This window comes from Phocoena sinus, chromosome 9 (genome assembly GCF_008692025.1).
Source record: "Phocoena sinus isolate mPhoSin1 chromosome 9, mPhoSin1.pri, whole genome shotgun sequence".
NCBI lineage: Eukaryota > Metazoa > Chordata > Mammalia > Artiodactyla > Phocoenidae > Phocoena > Phocoena sinus.
This window is the reverse complement of record NC_045771.1, coordinates 86,886,139-86,905,456: the sequence shown is the minus strand read 5'-3', so window position 1 is coordinate 86,905,456 and position 19,318 is coordinate 86,886,139. Positions and strand designations below refer to the sequence as shown.

The window sequence follows — 19,318 nt, the reverse complement described above, 5'->3', positions numbered from 1 at the left end:
CTGGTGTCTCAGTGAGCACAGGCAGGGCTAGTTGCTGGTGACGTCAGGCACTGAAAAGTAGAATCAAAGCCATGGTCACGGTGGGTGCTGAGAGCCAGGAACAATGTGAAGCATCATTTAGAAGGATGGGTGGAGAGTAACACCAGATCCTAATCAGTGATCTACAACAGAGAGACAGAAATAGAGGGATGGGATATTTCTGCCAAGCCTGGGATGATTCAGAGGCACCAATACACTGGGAAGAACCCATATGTTTGATCATAGTTGATCTGCATCATGGTGTGTGGGTGTCTTAAAGACTTTATCAACCACAGAATTTTGATCCACTATGGAGTGCAGATATCCACAAACTGTGTTCTTGGAGGTGTTTGGGGGCAACCTCAGGAGCTGGGGAGAGAAGACCCAGGGGATGGGATTCTTGGTCCTCTCCTCCCCACCCCTTATCCTCTAGAACAGTACTGCACTGAGTAAAATGTCACATGAAAAAACGCTTGAAAACCATTGCTATAAGATACTAAAATTATTAAAAACCACTGATCTAGAGGGGTAAATATTATTAATATTTTGAAAATGACCTTATAAAACACAATCAGATTGTGTCCAATGTCTAGCTAGAAGCCTATAGAGAATCTTTACAAGTTTGCACAGAATTCTGAGACACTGTAGCTACTTCAAATCTAAAGTTTTATTTGAAAAGGAATTCATAGAGCTATTTCATGACATTAAAAGCACAAAATATTGGAAGCTGATCCAGATTTAGAAAGGAGTATGACAATTCACCAAGGCATAGAAAGGCTGCCCACTTCATAAGTTAGAAAAAACAGAAAATAGATATGACTTTGCAAACTGTAAATCTCTAGGTGCCTAGGATTGCTTAGAGGGCTCAACCTAGGCTGGATAGACAATTCATTTCTCTTTCACCCTCAGAGAAAAACGAAGGTTTTTTTTTCCCCCACAAAGACATAAAACACTTTAATCCTCAATGTTTCTAATATTTTAAATTACAGTATACTAAATAAACATAGCTTTGCTCCCCCCCCATTTTTCTTTCCTATAGTTATAACTGCCGGTCAGAGTTTTTAATGGTTTGATAAAATATTTTACAGATCACAAACAATTGTAATTTTCCCCATGGATTATTAAGATTGCTTTGCATGGTTTCAGCGTGCAGTCATTTTTATGGCCTCACGCTATGAAGTCCTCCACAGCAAGGACATGTCTATTTATAAATATGTATTTGTTTCTATTTGTGCAAACAGAGAAGACTGAATACAAGAAACTGTAAGCCAAACAGTTACAAAAAAAAAAAAGAGAGAGAAACTGCTCTCATGACAGTAGACAGAAAGACAGTTTAACTGTGTGTTCCAAGATTAAAGAATCAACCATTGTAAGGAGGAAACTAAATTCACAGACTTGATTCTCATTTCTTAGGAAATGAAATCTCCAGGTGGGCCTACTAATTACAAGAAGAAAAGGCATCTGTAACATTAAAAACATCTTTTTATTACAGAAGAATTTAAATATGACTCAAAAGTAGAGAGAATATATAATGATCCCTCTTCATTCAGCTTAAACAATAATCAACATTTTGCCAATCTTGTTAATTATTCTCCCCTCCCCCGTTTTGCTGGAGTATTAGAAAGTAAATCCCAGGAATTGTATTACTTTACCAATAAATACTTCAGTGTGCATCTTTAACAAATGGTGTTTTTAGAGAACATAGCACAGTGCAATTGTCTATGAAATGTAATGAAATGAGCAATAATTCCTGAATATCATCTAGTGATGATTACATTCAGATATATATAGACTCCATATTCAGTCCATATTTGGGTTTTCCAAATTGCCTCGAAAATGCCTTTTCACATATGGCTCTGTTAAGTTGAAATCCATACAGGGTCCGCACATTACACTTGGTTTGTTATGTATCTAATGTCTCTTGTCATCTGCAATATTTCTCCTTTCTTCTTCTTCTTCTTTTTTTTTTTTTTTTTTTTGCTGTACGAGGGCCTCTCACAGTTGTGGCCTCTCCCGTTGCGGAGCACAGGCTCCGGACGCGCAGGCTCAGCGGCCATGGCTCACGGGCTCAGCCACTCCGCGGCATGTGGGATTCTCCCGGACCCGGGCACGAACCCGTGTGCCCTGCATCGGCAGGCAGACTCTCAACCACTGCGCCACCAGGGAAGCCCTCTCCTTTCTTCTTTTTTCCCACGCCACTTATTTATTGAAGAAAACAGAACATCTGTCATGTAAAATGTCCCACATTCTCATTTCCTCTAGAATCCTTTCATTTGTTCTGTTTCTTGTATTTCCTGCAAGTTTGCAGTTAGATCTACAAACTCGATATTCAGGTTCTTTTTTCCTTCTTTTTCTCTGATGACAAGAATAATGCAGAGGAGATGTTGGTTTCCTTCTAATGCATCGCATCAGGAGGCACCCATGGTCTGCCTGACATTAACTAATTGCTTATTAGTTTCATCCTACAACACCTACAACACCCATATGATGGTTTTGAAATAACAAGACCACTAACCAAAGAACTATGGAAAGCTGTTTAAGAAAATTATGCAATTCTTTTTGCTTTTAAGCAAAAATACCCGGTATTTTCATTAAAATAATACTTTTTTGTGTGTCGATGGTCATCTTTTTTTTTCTTTGATATAATTATGCTTTTTCAATTATTTGTAACATTACATGACAGCAAAAATCAAAACAATAAATGAGGAGTTCGCAGAGAAGTATTGCTCCCTTTCCTGCCTCTTTATCTACTCTATTCCATCCCTTTCTCTAGGTAACCAATTTTAGTAGCTTTTAGTTTATCTCTCCATTGTTTTTTTTTTTTAAGTATGAGCAAATACATGTATTCCCCTCCCCCTTGACTTCCTACACAGAAGTAGCAGACTACATATAGCCTTCTGCTTCTTGCTTTTCTCACTCAATATGTCCTAGAGATCACTCCCTTATACGACTTTTAAAATGATGCTATCAGAGAGAGCACTGAGTAACAAAACTCTAAAATCTAAATGAAAGATGTGGACTTAAAAAGTCTTACTGATATAACAACCAAAGCTTAACTATGAAAATGAAACTTAACTTTATGAACCCAGGAGCTGGGGTTTTAATAATTTGGGAGAAGCAGACAGATCTTGTGCCCTAAACAAGATAACCACATCCTATATCCTTGCTGGTTTGCAAAAGCACTCTTTTGAGATGGAGATTGTTTCCTGAGGAGGAATCAAAATAAGTGTTACTGTAATCTGGAAGGAATAAAAATAATGAAGTATAGAAATAGTGAAGATACAAACTAGATTCATACTGTTTACTGTAGGATAAGTTTAAATGTAAAATAAGTAATAATAGCTAATGATATAGCATTTATGTATGTGTGTCTGCTGTGTATGGCATTTAAGAGTTCTAAGGAACATCTTTGTAAGTTTTTAATTTAGTTTAAGTTGTTTCAGGGACTTTACCTAATGAAAGTTGCAATAAACATTTACATGTGTAAGAAAAATAGATTTTTCCAAGTTGTACTGAATTAACTATGTGTTTATTAAACAGAGCTCTAAAATACAAATAGCAGTGAGTGTTTCCCTCCATGCACAAACGCTCCTTGAATATTAAATGGTCTGTCAATAATTTGCAGAAGGTCAAAAAATAAGAAAACTACTCAGCATGAAAAAGCCAATACTTATGTCAGCCCATGGTACTGTATGTTAGACTGTGCTCACTTCTGCATTAAAGACATGGTTTCTTTTTACTATTGTTTTTATTACTATTAGTTTTTATAGCCTATGAAAAATAAACAATTCAGAGTTGGGAGGGATTTAAATTAATGCATTCAACACATATTAATAAACTCTTAGTCTGTTCAGGATGCTATAATGAAAATATCATAGACTGGTGGTTACAAACAAGGGGAATTTATTTCTCACAGTTCTGGAGGCTGGGAAGTCCAAGATCAAGGTGCTGGCCGATTTGATGTCTTGAGAGCCTGCTTCCTGGTTCATAAACTGCCATCTTCTTGCTATGCTCTTACATGGCAGAAGGGGAAATGGAACTCTCTGGGGTCTCTTTTTGTTTATTTATTTATTTTATTTTTGGCTGCGTTGGGGCTTAGTTGCTGCATGTGGGCTTTCTCTAGTTGCGGTGGACAGGGGCTACTCTTCATTGCGGTGCGTGGGCTTCTCCTTTCCGTGGCTTCTCTTGTTGCGGAACATGGGCTCTAGGCACGTGGGCTTCAGTAGTTGTGGTGCATGGGCTCAGTAGTTGTGGTGCACAGGCTCTAGAGCACAAGAGGCTCAGCAGTAGTGGCACATGAGCTTAATTGCTCCATGGCATGTGGGATCTTCCCAGACCAGGGCTCGAACCTGTGTCCCCTGAATTGGCAGGCAGATTCTTAACCACTGAGCCACCAGGGAAGCCCATCTGGGGTCTCTTTTTTAAAGGCACTAATCTCATTCATGAGAGCTCCACCCTCACGACCTAATCACCTCCAAAAGGTCCCACCTCCAAATACCATCACACTGGGGATTAGGTTTCAGCAGATGAATTACAGGGAACACAGACATTCAATCTATAGCAAACTCCATACTATTTTGCTAGCATTATTCTAGAATGATACTATATGGGATATTAATAAAGCTCATGAATGAAATAAAGGCATGGTGCTTTAAAATATGGTAAGATGTGTTAAGACAATTAATATATAATTTCTTATTTCAAGGATTAACTGAGCAAAAAGAGGAATTGCCCACCAGAAGAAAAATTATGTTATAATATGCCAGAAACCAAAAATTATATTCTGAAGTTAATGATTAACTTATACTATACTAGGTACATCAAGTATTATAGAAGTAAAACCTTTTTTCTATAGGTATTATTTAAATACATCCATTTTCTCATATATAATAAAGTGAGTAACTTACAAAGTTAAAAATTAATGGGGGGATTTCCTTGGTGGTACAGTGGTTAAGAATCCGCCTGCCAATACAGGAGACATGGGTTTGATCCCTGGTCCAGGAAGATCCCACATGCTGTGGAGCAACTAAGCCCGTGCACCACAACTACTGAGCCTGTGCTCTAGAGCCCATGAGCCACAGCTACTGAGTTCACACACCTAGAGCCTGTGCTCTGCAACAAGAGAAGCCACTGCAATGAGAAGCCCACGCACTGCAACGAAGAATAGCCCCCGCTCTCCGCAACTAGAGAAAATGCTCAGCAACGAAGACCCATCACAGCCAAAAAAGAAAAGTAATGGGACCAATTACTACTGACATTAAAGAGCCATAAATTCGGTACCTGTTTGTAAGTTAGCATTAATGATTTGTAATGGTATTTCATTATCTTTTCATTTATTACAAAATTTCCCCAGGTCTCACCATCCTGGGATAGTAACAGTGTTGATAGGAGTATCCCAAATTTCACTGCTTCTAGCCCCTATCTTCGTAACACAGGAAGTTGGTTTCTCCTTAAAATTCCAACCAATTGCTTCTGGGAATCTCAAACCTGTCCTGTGTGAATTCAAGAAATTCAAGTGTCTCTGTCCCAAACCTGTGAAGCCATCTGAAGGTGGAGGCTTAGTGCTGCCGCTGTTGCCTTCCTAAGAGCTTTGTGAGGTGGAGTAAAGATACCTATATTATGTTAACCTACTGTTAATATAATACTATCTTTACTCTTTAAAGAAGGTACAGACGATTTCAGCAATCCTCAGTGAGCCATTCCCACATTAATGTGTGTTATTGTGAATAACTGCAAGTGATATCTTCATCTCTTTCAGCATATTCCACAGTTTAGACTTTTAATTTATATAGTTTTCCTATTCCTGCTTGGCAAGTGAGGTATTCTTGTATTTTTTTTAACAGAGAATCTCATTTTCTACTCTTTTTTTGTTTTTTTTTTTTTTGAGTTTGGGCTCATCCCCTAATTTTATTTATTTATTTTTATTTTTATTTAAAAATTTTTATTGGAGTATAGTTGATTTACAATGTTGTGTTAGTTTCAGGTGTACAGCAAAGTGGATTAGTTATACATATACATATATCTGCTCTTTTTTAGATTCTTTTCCCATATAGGCCATTACAGAGTATTGAGTAGAGTTCTCTGTGCTGTACAGTAGGTCCTTATTAGTTATCTATTTTATATATAGTAGTGTGTATATGTCAATTCCAATCTCCCAATTTATCCCTCCCTCATTTTCTACCCTTGAGAAGGCAAAATCATTCAGCTTAATAGTGACCAGCCAACCCACAACTATCAATATTTCCTATCAATATACTTGATAATAATAATGCCATAGTAACTTACCTGAAAATGCTTTAAAGTAAGTGCAATATAATGGGAAAATTTTAAGCTGTGATTTTAACTGTAAAAAAAATGGGTAATAGGCATACACAATAAAATTCCAGAATATATAAATGGTATATAGTTCTTCTAGTCTGTTCCTGTCTCCCTACTGCCTTATTCTACTTCCCAAATGCAACCATCCCTCTCATTCTCTTGTACATCTTCCAGAGGTAGCCTGTGCATTCCATTTATTTCTAATGCTTTTTATTTCATTTCTTTCTTTATTTTAGGTGACTCCAGAATTAATGATAAAAGCATGTACTTTTTATACTGGACGTTTACTGAAGACCCACTTTTAGTAAGAACATGATTTTTACACACTATTTCTTCCTCTTTGTGTTCTTATTCTTGACATTCTCCAGGTGAAGAACAGCTCACTTTTGGCCAGTTGTGCTGATTTTACCTGTTTAATCTTATTTTTAAATTAATTAATTAATGTGTTTATTTTTGGCTGCATTGGGTCTTTGTTGCTGCCGGCGGGCTTTCTCTAGTTGCAGCGAGCGGGGGCTACTCTTCATTGCGGTGCATGTGCTTCTCATTGCGGTGACTTCTCTTGTGGTGGAGCACTGGCTCTAGGTGCGGGGGCTCAGTAACTGTGGTGCATGGGCTTAGTTGCTCCACGGCATGTGGGATCTTCCTGGACCAGGGCTTGAACCCGTGTCTCCCTGCATTGGCAGGTGGATTCTTAACCACTGTGCCACCACGGAAGTCCCTACCTATTTAATCTTGTTTCCACCATTTTGTATTATATAGTTCTTTAATATTTAATTGGTTTTTACTTACTTAAAAGATGTTCTTTACTTCTTTGAGGTGTCACTTTTTTTTAAAAATAGAACTTCAAAATTGAAAGTATAGGTCCACAATCCGCTTATCTGAAGCCCTTGGAGACAACATGTTTTGGAATCTAGATTTCCTTTCTAAGAAAAATTTTTAGAAAGGAAATCTCTGCACATACTGTGTACTGTATAACATGTTCAGTGGTGTCTGGGATGGCACGTTGGAACCAAACATATCTGAACGTATTAGTATTTCAACAGTAAAACATATATGTATATTCTTACTAAGAAAAATGAAGAAAGACTATGAACAGCTATGTGTCAGATTCAGAGAGGTTTTGATGCAAAATTAGTTTAGGTCAGGTCTAGCTTTGCCCTTAAATAGGTTTTGAAAAAAATAAACTTTTAGATTTCAGAGCCTTCTGGGCTTTCAAAATGTAGACAAGAGAAGTGCAAGCTTAAAGGAAATGCAAGGACTGGCTGTAAATAAAACAATAAAAATAACAATTTCTTTCATGCTGTGGTTTTTGAGGAGGTAAAGGAAGCCCAGTGTATTTCTTCTTCTCTCTCTCAATTTATTTACTAATGTATTGCCATAACATCAAAATATTATGTTTCTGTATTTTCTGCTTACAGCACATGGAGAAAGATAGCAATACCTCCTACAAATGAAGATGACCTTCTGGCTGAAAAAATGGAAAAATCAATAGAATATGACAATTTCAGACTTAAAAAATGTGTATTTCATCACTGGTACTCTTATGTGAAAGGTCGAAAAGAACGACTTAAAGGTAAATCCTTACATAGTAACAATTGGTTTTTTGTTTTCATGTATCCAAAGTTTCAACAAACTTAACAGTTAAACATAATTTGTACTAAAGATTTTTTTATTATTTTTATGTCTAGAGGATTGTCATGAAATGTAAAGCCACTAATTTAAAATATTTAATGAGATATGTCTCAAAGGGTTTTAGTGTAATAGAAAACAGCATATTTAAAATAAAATTCTGTATGTATTTGTGTGATATATATATATATACAAGTTTCAATATAAATAGGGATCTATTATTAACTTTTTTATATAACAGAGAGCTGGTATAGATATAGATAGATTGATAGATATCAAAACTGACTATTTTTGTAGAGAGCTCTTCATTCTTTATAGATATTTCATTTAATGAATACCTGAGAAAACTTAAAGAAAAATAAGTTTAAGTTTTACTTAAACCCTTGATAGTTGTAATGAGTGGACAGTGCATGTATGTGCTCTTAGGAGCAAGAATAGAGATTTTATCCAGCTCACTAGATACTGATTTGTTTATGGCTGCTGCAAATCAGAGAATCATTTCCTCTTGATTGGCTCCTGTTGGTACCTCAGAGTGGACCCTCTGATGGTTTTAACATAAGGGTAGTGGGTCTCTATTTCTGAGAGGAAACAATTATCTAAGAGTGGTGTCTCCAAGGCCTGCCTTAATCATCCTCCTTTCCAGCCTGGCCCCTATGTTTGAGCTTTGGACCCCTGGTTTTAAAAAAAAAAAAAAAAAAAAAAAAAAAAAAATATATATATATATATATATATGGAACAATCTATTTAATCATAGGGTATTTAACTAAATCAGAATACTACCTCATGATTGTATTTCTACGAATAAATTTGGAAGTTCTGGTTTTATAAAGAACAGATTTGTTAAAAAAGAAATGATATATATCATTGCATCTATTATATCTTAATTTATAAGGGCAAAGGTGATGTTTACAGGTTAATAAAGTCTCAGGAGTACTATCTACTGCTGTCAAAAGTAATTTCATATGTAACTAAAATAAAAAACTATCAGATGCAACATTGGTTCATATTATAAACATGATAGAACATTAAACACTTTGTTTTTTGAGAGCAGCTTTAACTATATACAGTAATCTAATGCACTTTCTTCAGATACACTACTGCGAGTACAACAGATGTTCTACTGCTACAAGCTGATAATTATCCTAACTAAATGGAGGGATAAAGCAAGACATAAGTATAAAGAGAGAGAAGATGAGCTGGTATGGCATATTGGAAACAATTTTTTAGAAACTGAATTTTGCTGTTACATTGATGTTGCCTCAGATAATAATGCTGTGTGGAAAACACTAAAGTCCTGAATATTATATACTTTTAATGGGGTCCTTGTTCTTTTAACTTAGTAATTTAAATGTCACCTCAGCTACCCAAAATATTGCCTAAAAAATTTTGTTGTTTCATTTGAACTATGAACATCAAGGAAAAATCTTTTTAACATTTTGTTTAAATTTATTGATAAAGACACCAAGATTTTTTGTTTAAGCAAGTGTTTAGGTGGATATAGATGTCTAAAGTGGAAGAGAAACTGTTTGATATGATTATAACAGAGAAATAAATGATAAAGACTAAATTTATTCTTTTCCAGATAAGATTAAATTGCTATTTATTCTTTTCAACATTCAATTTAATAAATTATAATCTTAATACTAAATTATTTTTTAAACTACTAAATTGCTAAATTTAAAGGATCATTCTTAACTGGGACACCCATTAGGAATTAAATCAATCAAAACAGAGGATCCAAGCAAACTCCTCCAAACTTAGAAGTATCTCTAGTTTGCTTTAGCTATCAGTACAGTATATTATCATTTAATGTTTTAAAATATTCATAGTAACTAGTAGGAACAGACATAGAAACATGCTGGAATTTTTTGTAGTTACATTATTTAGTAGGTAACGTTTTATTAATATTCTTTGAAATACAAAGTTGGGATAAATAGGAAAGAGAAAAATAGGAAGAAATTAACCCCCCTGTTTTATGGTTGCCCTGTGGAGGGGAAGATCAATGCCTCTCACCCCAGATTGTTTCAGATACTGACACTGACGATACTACGTATGTACCAAGAGAGTAAGAAAAGATTTATTACTCACATAATGTTTGAAACAGTGCTAGAGTCTGCGGAGGAGACTGAGACGCACAAAGCATTGATCATTCTTACTCTCTAGAAGTTTACCATCCCCTGGTATTGAACTGGTGTTCTTACCGGATGTCCTCTAGCACCTGCCTTTTGTGGACTACATTTTCAACGTTGCCAGTTAAACGGTTGTACTTTGGGTACCACTGTTTTAGTCTGGTCATTCTGTGTTTTCCACCACTTCTTGTACTAAGCTAATGTTTTGACCTGGCCCCTAGCCTGGTCATTAATTGTCTAATGGTGAAAAGGTAACTGTGCATGACCAGGCTGCCCCTTTTACATCCCCTTAAACTGAACATCCCTAAGAGCAGGCAGTATTGTTCTCTTAATCATCCCCATACACTGAGCACAATGTTTTGTAGTAGTTGATATATATTAATATATATGATAATAATATCCTCAACATAGATATGTATTAAGTAGTTAAAGAAAATGTTTTCTTTTAGCTATGTGATATCTTGGCCTAACAATATTACTAGGCCAGTATTCACTAGGGTGGAGTAAGGATGGCAGGTGTCTGCTGGGAGGAGAGGCAGGGAACACTTCTACGTGCTAGCTCTCCAATGTGTGCTCTTCCTTAGGCTCTAATATATATGCATATATTACATCAAAATTGTGTGTGTGTGTGTGTGCTTGTATGGGTACAACATTTATTTACCCTTTGGGTGTTTTCTTGATTATGCAGTTTTAAGGAATGTATTGAAAGTTAAAATGGGGACTTCCTGTAATGATAGATTAGGCAATTCTCCAAATTCTTTCTTCTGACTCTCTCTTTTTTTAAAAATATTTATTTATTTATTTATTTTTAATTTATTTTTTTCATTTTGGCTACACCATGTGGCTTGTGGGATCTTAGTTCCCCGACCAGGGACTGAACCCAGGCTCTGGGCAGTGAGAGCACAGAGTCCTAAGCAGTGGACCGCCGGGGAATTCCCCTAACTCTCCTTCTATAGCTCCATGCTAACCCTCACCCTTCCATGCCCCACATACCAGTTCTGGCATTACCAGAACCTTGACTCTCTGGGATTCAGCTTCCTCATCTCTAAAAGAGAAGGCTGGACCACATCTTCAAGGTGACTGCCTATACCAATGTTGTATGACAACTGGTGCAAATGATCTATAATGGTGATTCTGAGACTACACATTATTACACATGCTCTGGACAATGATAATTTATATAATGACAATGATGATAATAAATAATGTTTAATTGGTGCTATGATTGTATCAAGCATTGTGTTTTACATGTATCATCTCATTTAATCCTTACAAGAGTTCCATGGAATTTGTAAATTATTTTCATGGCAGATGTTAAAGCATGAACTTCAATTTAAAAAATGGAGAAGCAAGATAAAACTCAGAGTAAATTCTAAAGAAGAATACATTTCTCCTGAACAAAATGTGTCTGAAGTCTTTCTTGTAGGTGAGATTCCTGAATTTGATGTTTCACAGTTACCCAAAAGAACAGTATTACAGGTTCGTATGAATTCATATCTTAACTAGTTATTTTCACAATGTTTGTTTAAAGAGTGGTTTTATGAACCTTGCATGAATGATGGAAGCCATATTTTGAAGAAAAATATTTTTTACAACTAGCTTTGGGCTATTTCATTTTTTGGAAGTCATCAATTTGGATGGCTGTAAATTGTTATAACAATCAAAAATGGAGAAATTAAAGCTATAGTAAATAAGAATGAAAGGAATGTCTTTCCTTCCTTCCTCCTTCAAGCATATATTGTCATGTAAGGTACAACAGATTTTAGATAACCCAATGTTTAGCTTTTAATCTCTAATCCCTAATCTTTTAATCTTAACGTTATATCTACACTCTAGAATATAAATGGGGCTTGTCATATTGCACCTTTCAGTTAGTTAAAATATTTATGCCTATCATCTTTCTTCCATAGATCATGAGTTCATAACAACAAGAATCTTGTATCTATAGCTTACAACTCATTGAAATGATCTCTGAAATATAAGCCATAATTCCAACTACTGGTTATATTCTTTCCTATTTTGATAAATAAGCAATTTCTACTTTGTGGGACTACCTGATAAATGGTGGAAGAGTTGTAAAATATCATCTTATTCTGGTTGATGGCAGATTTATGTTATAAAATTCCATGTATTAAATCCATCCTTCTAAATGTAGAGACTTGAGCTCAAGTTATTTTGGGAAACAAAATATCTATACCTATATTTATATCTAATCTTGCACTTTATATATGGCATAGAGTTAGGATGAGGACATTTTTGTCCACTGTTTCCTCTTTATAAATTGCCTGTTCATCTCTTGCTTGTTTTTAAATTGGAATTCTTATAATTTTCTTACCGTTCATAATAGCTCTTTATATACTGGTAATATTCACCCTTTTCCTGGAATGTATTTGAGATGTTTTCCCCTACACTTGATGCTTGCTTTCAATTTTGCCCGTGGAGTCTTCTGATGAGAGAAATTTTAAAGCTTTAAGTAACAGAGTCTATTACTGTTGCCCTAATTATTTCTCTTTTTGTGTCATATTAATGTCATTCTTAGCTATTTTTCTAAGCCATATCACACTCCTTCCTACACTTATGCAGCTGCTTTTTGTCTTTGAACTCCAACGTTTTGACTGCTGTTTCTTTATTTACATTGTAAGCAGCTGCATTTTTAATTTACTGCACATTATGCCTTAGAATAATTTTTTATCCCTTTACATATGATGTAAGAACCTAACAAGAGTATGCTTTCACTTCCCCCCTCCTGTGCTTCATGCTATTATTGCCATGCATTTTATTTCTATGTATTTATAAACCCTACATTAGAATTTATTTTTGCTTTAAACAGTCAATTATGTTTTATTCAGCATGTATTTTTCATTTTTAGCAATCTCAAACAGAAAAGTTGCAAGGACAACACAAAGAACTTTTTTTCCTGAACGAGTTGGGAGTAAGTTGCTGACACGATGCCCTATCACCCCTAAATATTATTGGTGTATTTACTATAAACAAGGGCATCCTCTTACAGTCAGCCATCAAAACCCTCGGACCTAATTTGGGTATCCCCAATTATCCCAATAATGTAAAAGGATGCAGTGCAGAATCACACAGAACAGTTGATTATCATGGCCCTTCCTCTCCTTTAGTCTGCCTTTCTTTAATTTTCATTCGCTTGACATGAAGATCAGGCCAGGTTTACTGTAGAAGATCTCTTAATTTGAGCTTGTTTTATGTTTCCTCAAGAATAGACTCAGGTTCTGCATATTTCCTGGAAATACCACAGACATGCTGTGCTCTTCTCACTGCATCCTATCAGTGGCACAGGATTTGGATCTGCCCAGGATTGGTGATTTCACGGCGGCTGCTTGTTGAAAGTGGTGTCTGCTAGGCTTCTCCACTATTCAGCTGCCCCCTTTGTAATGGATGTGCATTTCGTGGGTAGGTACTTTACAATTATATAAATATACCCATTCCTTATCAAACTTTTAGTTTATTTATATCAGTATGGACTCATGGTTTTCTATTTTATTCAATGGGTTATAATCCATTACTATCACTATTTATTTTGGTGCTCAAATTGTTCCAGATTCAGTGGGAGTCCTTTCAGGTTGCCTTCTCTGTCCCTTTGATGTGTAACTATCACCCTCTGAGCACTTCCTTACTTTATAGCACAGCATGATGTCCCAGGCTCCTCTTGTACTTTCTGTGCTCCACCCTGGATAGGTCATTTCTCTAGGACTCTGAATCCTTTTTCATGGAGAATTGTACATAGGAACCAAGATTTGAACTCTATCTGTGTTCATCACCATTGAAGTGTTGCTTCTCCCATGCCTTCTCAGTAGACAGAACTAGAGACTGTAAGTAGGAACACACATATACATATTTCCCCCCATATCTATGTACCTCTATATACCTAAAAAACCTAAACTAAACCTAAACTGTATGTGGATACTTCCAGGTCCAATTTAGCACCACAGGGCTCATACTAGTCTTCTCCCTTTACATATCTGCAATGTCCTTCTCCAACAGTGAGAATCCCAGCTCTCATTATTCATGTATTTACTTATTTGATCACTCTCCCTGTGTGGAAGCAGTCACACACGTGGCTGCCACTGTTCCCTCCCTGTGTGGATACCTTCCTCATCCTGCTCAGGCTTTGACATCCCTTGCCATGCAGAGGCCCTCCTCATACTGCTTGGGCTCTGACATTCTATGCCAGTTGCTTTTCCTCCTACGTAGTTGCCTTTCTAACTTTGCTTGGGCTAACATGCCCTGCACTGAGTACCTTCCTATGTAGATGCCCTCCTTACCCTACTTAGGCTCTGACGCTCCATGCATGGGCTGCCCCTCTTTGCGGATGCCCACCTTATACTGAGTAGGCTCTGTCACCACATGCCACCCTCCTCCCCCAATAGAGCCACTCTCCACATCCCACTTAGCTCCTGGTATGTTATACAGGGTTTCGCTTCCTCGGTTCCCCCTCCTTGTCCTGCTCAGGTTCTGACATCCCACAGTGGCTGCCCCCTCCTTAGGGACTTCCTCCTCATTCCTTGCAGACTTCAACATCTTACATTATACTTCTATGTGGACGAATGCCCTTCTCAGTCTGCTTGTTCTCTGACTGTCTGTGCTGGGCAGATGTCCTCTTCTTGGGCTCCATTTACTTTGGACTCCAGTATCCCACAGTGAGCCATGCTTCCTCTTTTGTCTTCCTTTTTCCGCTGGGGCTCTGATATTCTACTCTGGGACATTCCTCCTTGGGGACACCCTCCTCACCTGTTTTGTGCAAGGAAGGCTGCTCCACTGAGTGGATGCTCCCCTTTATGTACCCTAGTTCTGATGCCCTGTTCTGGGCCAACAGAGCGCCCTCTGTGCCCCTTACCCTGGCATGGATGCCTGCTTTGCTTGGACCAATCTAATGGCTTTAAGACTGAATTGTATTGAAAGAAGAAAGCGAAAGGGTAGTGGAAGGGATTCATTATCTTTTTTTTTAATATAAATTTATTTTATTTTATTTTTGTCTGGGTTGTGTCTTCCTTGCTGTGCGCGGGCTTTCTCTAGCTGCAGAGAGTGGGGGCTACTCTTTGTTGCGGTGCGCGGGCTTCTCATTGTGGTGGCTTCTCTTGTTGCGGAGCATGGGCTCTAGGCAAGCAGGCTTCAGTAGTTGTGGCTCGTGGGCTCTAGAGCGCAGGCTCAGTAGTTGTGGCGCGTGGGCTTAGTTGCTTCACGGCATGTGGGATCTTCCTGGACCAGGGCTCGACCCCGTGTTCCCTGCATTGGCAGGTGGATTCTTAACCACTGAGCCACCAGGGAAGCCCAGGATTCATTATCTTTTAAAGAAATTTAAAACTCAGAAAAAAGTATTTTCTATTTTTCCACAAATAGGTTGATTCTGGTCTTCTTTCTTTTGGTTTAGATTTGAGTTTTCATCTGGAACTATTTTCCTTCAGTATGAAGAACCTCCTTTAACATTTCTTGAAGCACATGTCTGTCTGTTGGTGCTTAATTTTCTCAACTTGTATTTCTCTGAAAAAGTCTTTATTTTTACTCTGTTTCTGAGAGAGATTTTCTCTAGACATTGACTTCTAGACTGACAGGTTTTTAAAAATTTCATTCATTCCATTTAAAAGATGTCATTCCATTGTCTCCTGGAATGCATTATTTTAAATGAGAAATCAGTGGAATATTTTTTTCTTCCTTTGTATGTATGTGTCTTCTTCTTTCTTGTTGCTTTGAAGATTTTTCTTTTTATTACTGAATCTTTAACAATCTGATTTTGATATGCCTTGTAGTTTTCTTTGTGTTTATCCTTCTTGGAATTCATTGAAATCTTGGATATACATGTTTATATTTTTCAGCAAATTTGGAAAGTTTTCAGCCATTATTTCTTCAGATATTTTTCTGTCTTCTTCCTCTTTCTGGAACAACGATTACACATATATTAAACAACTTAATATTGTCCCACATTTCATTGAGTTCCTGTTCATTTTTTAAGCCTTTTTTTTTCTTTCTGTGCTTCATTATGAATAGTGTTTATTGCCATGTCTTCAAGTTCAGCACAGTAAATATGCAACTGTCTTTAAAAAGCCATTAACTTCTGTTTAATTACTCACCAAAACTGGCAAAAAAAAAAAGGCACCAACAATTTGCATAATAGATAGCCTGCAACATACTGCTGAATTTTGTAAGTAGGATGAACTTAGCATATTTTAAAATTCTTACTAGCTTTTGTAAACCTCCTTTTTCTTCAACTGCCTTAAAAGGGGATAAAAAGGCATGTAGCCAATTCTGAGTTTAGAAACATCTCAGAAAGGTGCAGAGAGGAAGGGCACAATAAATGATAACTTCCTCATAATGTACAGCAAGAAAATCATTGGTCATTAGTGGCATTTGCCTAGTTTTATAGTAGGGATTTTTTTGTTTTTATTGACTGCCTCCTTCCAAAATAATTAAACAGTATTTGTTTAGGGAAAAAAAACAGTGTCTAATCTGCTATTAAGCCATTCCAGTGAATTTTTTCACTATAGATGTTGTGTTCATCTCTAGAAGTTTTATGTGGTTCATTTAAAAAATCTCCACTTCTCTCTCATTTTTCTTTGAAATCCTTGAGAATTTTTATAATAGCTGTTTTAAAAAACTTGTTTAGGGCTTCCCTGGTGGTGCAGTGGTTGAGAGTCCACCTGCCGATGCAGGGGTCACGGGTTCGTGCCCCGGTCTGGGAAGAACCCGCATGCCGCGGAGCGGCTGGGCCCATGAGCCATGGCTGCTGAGCCTGTGCGTCCGAATAAAGCCTTTACAACTCAATAATAAGACAACCCGATTTTTTAAAATGAGAAGAAATTTGAACAGACTTTTCATCAAAGATTTATGAATAGCAAATAAGCACATGAAAAGATTCTCAATAAAATTAGTCATCAAGAAAATGCAAATTAAAGCTGCAATGAGACACCACTACATATCCATTAAAAAAAAAAAAAAAAAAAACTTGTTTACTAGTTTTATTATCCCTGTAATTTCTCTGTGTGTTTACATTCTAAATTTTTCTCTTGGTTATGTGTTGTGTCAGATTTTCCTTCTTTACAGATATATTAATTTTTTAATTATATGCTGGATGTTTAGTAAGTTACATTGTTGAGTATATTATGTTGTTATTTTTAAGAAGTGTTGAACTGGTTTTTGTAGTCAGTTAACTTACTTGAAGATAAGCTTCATCTTTTCTCAGCTTATACTTAAGTATTCTGTGGCATGTCTGTACTCTGATTTGTCACAATTTGTAAATTTTCCAATCCCGTACGAACTATAGTAGTTGTTCTGCTTACAAATTCTCCACAGATGTTTTGTCCCCAGTAGTCACTTTTTTGTTCAGCCTCATGGAGTGTCCCCTGCACACACATTGTTTAAAATGCAAAAATGCAAGGATCCCTATGCAGACTTCTCAAGCTATCTTTTCTGTGTAACTCCCACTTTTCCAGTACTTTGCCGATAAATTCCAGCAACCTCAACATCCTTGAATCCCACTGGGGTTCTATCTCCTTGGCTTAGTGAGACTGCCTGGCACTCTTTCTCTCACAAGCAGCCAAAAAATGTCTCCATGCAGAAAGCCTGGGCTATCATAAGTCTCATCTCATTTATTTTCCTTCTTTCACAGATCCGAATATTGTGATGACTGTTGTCCAACGTCTGAAAGCAGTTGTTTCACATATTTTGTCCGTTTCTCTAGTTATATATGGTGGGAAGGATAGTTTCGTACCATTACCTTATCATGGCTGGAAGTAGAAGACTGCTGATGGTTTTCCTGAGTGGTATTTAACTTCAGTCGCTCCAAACAATGCCTGTCTATCCTTCTATGGGTCTCTTCCTTCCATTTCTTACAGAGACTGTTTAAGCTCTTATTTATGGACTAAATGTTTGTGTCCTCCCCTCCCCATTCCTGTGCTGAAGCCCTAACTTCCAATGTGACTGTATTTGGAGATAGGGCCTGTGAAGAGATGATTAGGATTAAATCATGAGGTTGGGGTCCTAATCCAATAGGGTGGTTGCCTGTATAAGAAGAGGCAGAGACACCAGCGCTCTCTCTCCGCCATGTGAGTACACAGCAAGAAGGCAGAAAAGAGAAAACTCCCACCAGGAACCAAACTGGACACAATCTTGATCTTGGACTTCCCACCATCCAAAACTATGAGAAATACACTTCTGTTGTTTAAGCCACCTAATCTATGGTATTTTGTTATGGTACCCTGAGCAGACTATTACCACTCTTCAATTTTTCATGCTAAATCCCCCACTTCACTGCCCTTCACCTTCACTTTCCATCCTTCTTCACTGAGAAAATACATGCCATCAGGTAGGAACTCCTTCAGCTTACTTCCTGACCCCTTTCCTCAATCCTGTTCTCCTGATCTCTGTACCCTCTTTTCAAATGTACCATCCATACCCATCTTTGCTTCCTTTTCTGTTCTAAGGGCATTTTGCCTATATAATGTAGAATATTTATATTAGATGTTTTTCTCTAATTTCTGCCATGGGTAGTGATGAAGGCTATTTTCAGGCCATTATTAATATCAGTTTTGAGTCAATGAGGAGTAGTCGACAGAAAGTTGCATAATGAACTTCAAATACAAGATAGTTTCTCAACATGGTTTTGTTGCCTGTTAATCAAGGCACTCAACGGTATACACATACTAGATTATTCCTGGATGTCTAGGAGTATGTCTTATTCATATTATATTCCCTGATTTACAAGCATACAGAATATTTTAAAATATTTATCAAGTGAATGAATATGTCATTTAAGAAATTATACTGTGCTGCTCCAATTCAAGGTTAAGAAAGATGGTGCAGATCTAGAATAAAAACATCAAAGTTTTCCTCAGGCTGTTTCTTGTGCGTGTGACAGTCAAATCTCTAAACAATTATTGATGAATAGACATAAAAGGTAAGCTTTCAATAACTGAAAAATAATCCTAGGGCTGATTGAAACAGAAGAGAAAAGGGGTAAGTTTCTGAAAGATCTTTAGGTCTCAAGAACACAGCACCTTTCTTTTTATGGGCCTCCATACAGATGACTTAAGGAGAGCATAAAAACATTTAAGTGCCTAGTCTCAGAAGCTGACTGGATGCAAACACTTCAGTGTGCTTCAAAGTAGCTATTTTATGCACAACATTCGGGGTCTAGTAATTCTCTAAGGTATCAGCTTATACTGCCTTCACCTACCAATACAGGAAAACCTGACTGATAGTGG

General features: G+C 36.9%; 1 protein-coding gene across 1 annotated transcript in view; it reads left to right on the top strand.

The window, feature by feature from the left end:
- The window catches only part of FBXL13 (F-box and leucine rich repeat protein 13), a 185,494-nt gene that overhangs the window by 17,813 nt on the left and 148,363 nt on the right, over positions 1-19,318 (top strand). The window contains 4 exon segments of the mRNA XM_032642583.1: positions 6,573-6,640; positions 7,755-7,909; positions 9,055-9,164; positions 11,406-11,573. Coding sequence (XP_032498474.1) covers positions 6,573-6,640; positions 7,755-7,909; positions 9,055-9,164; positions 11,406-11,573 — 501 coding nt within the window.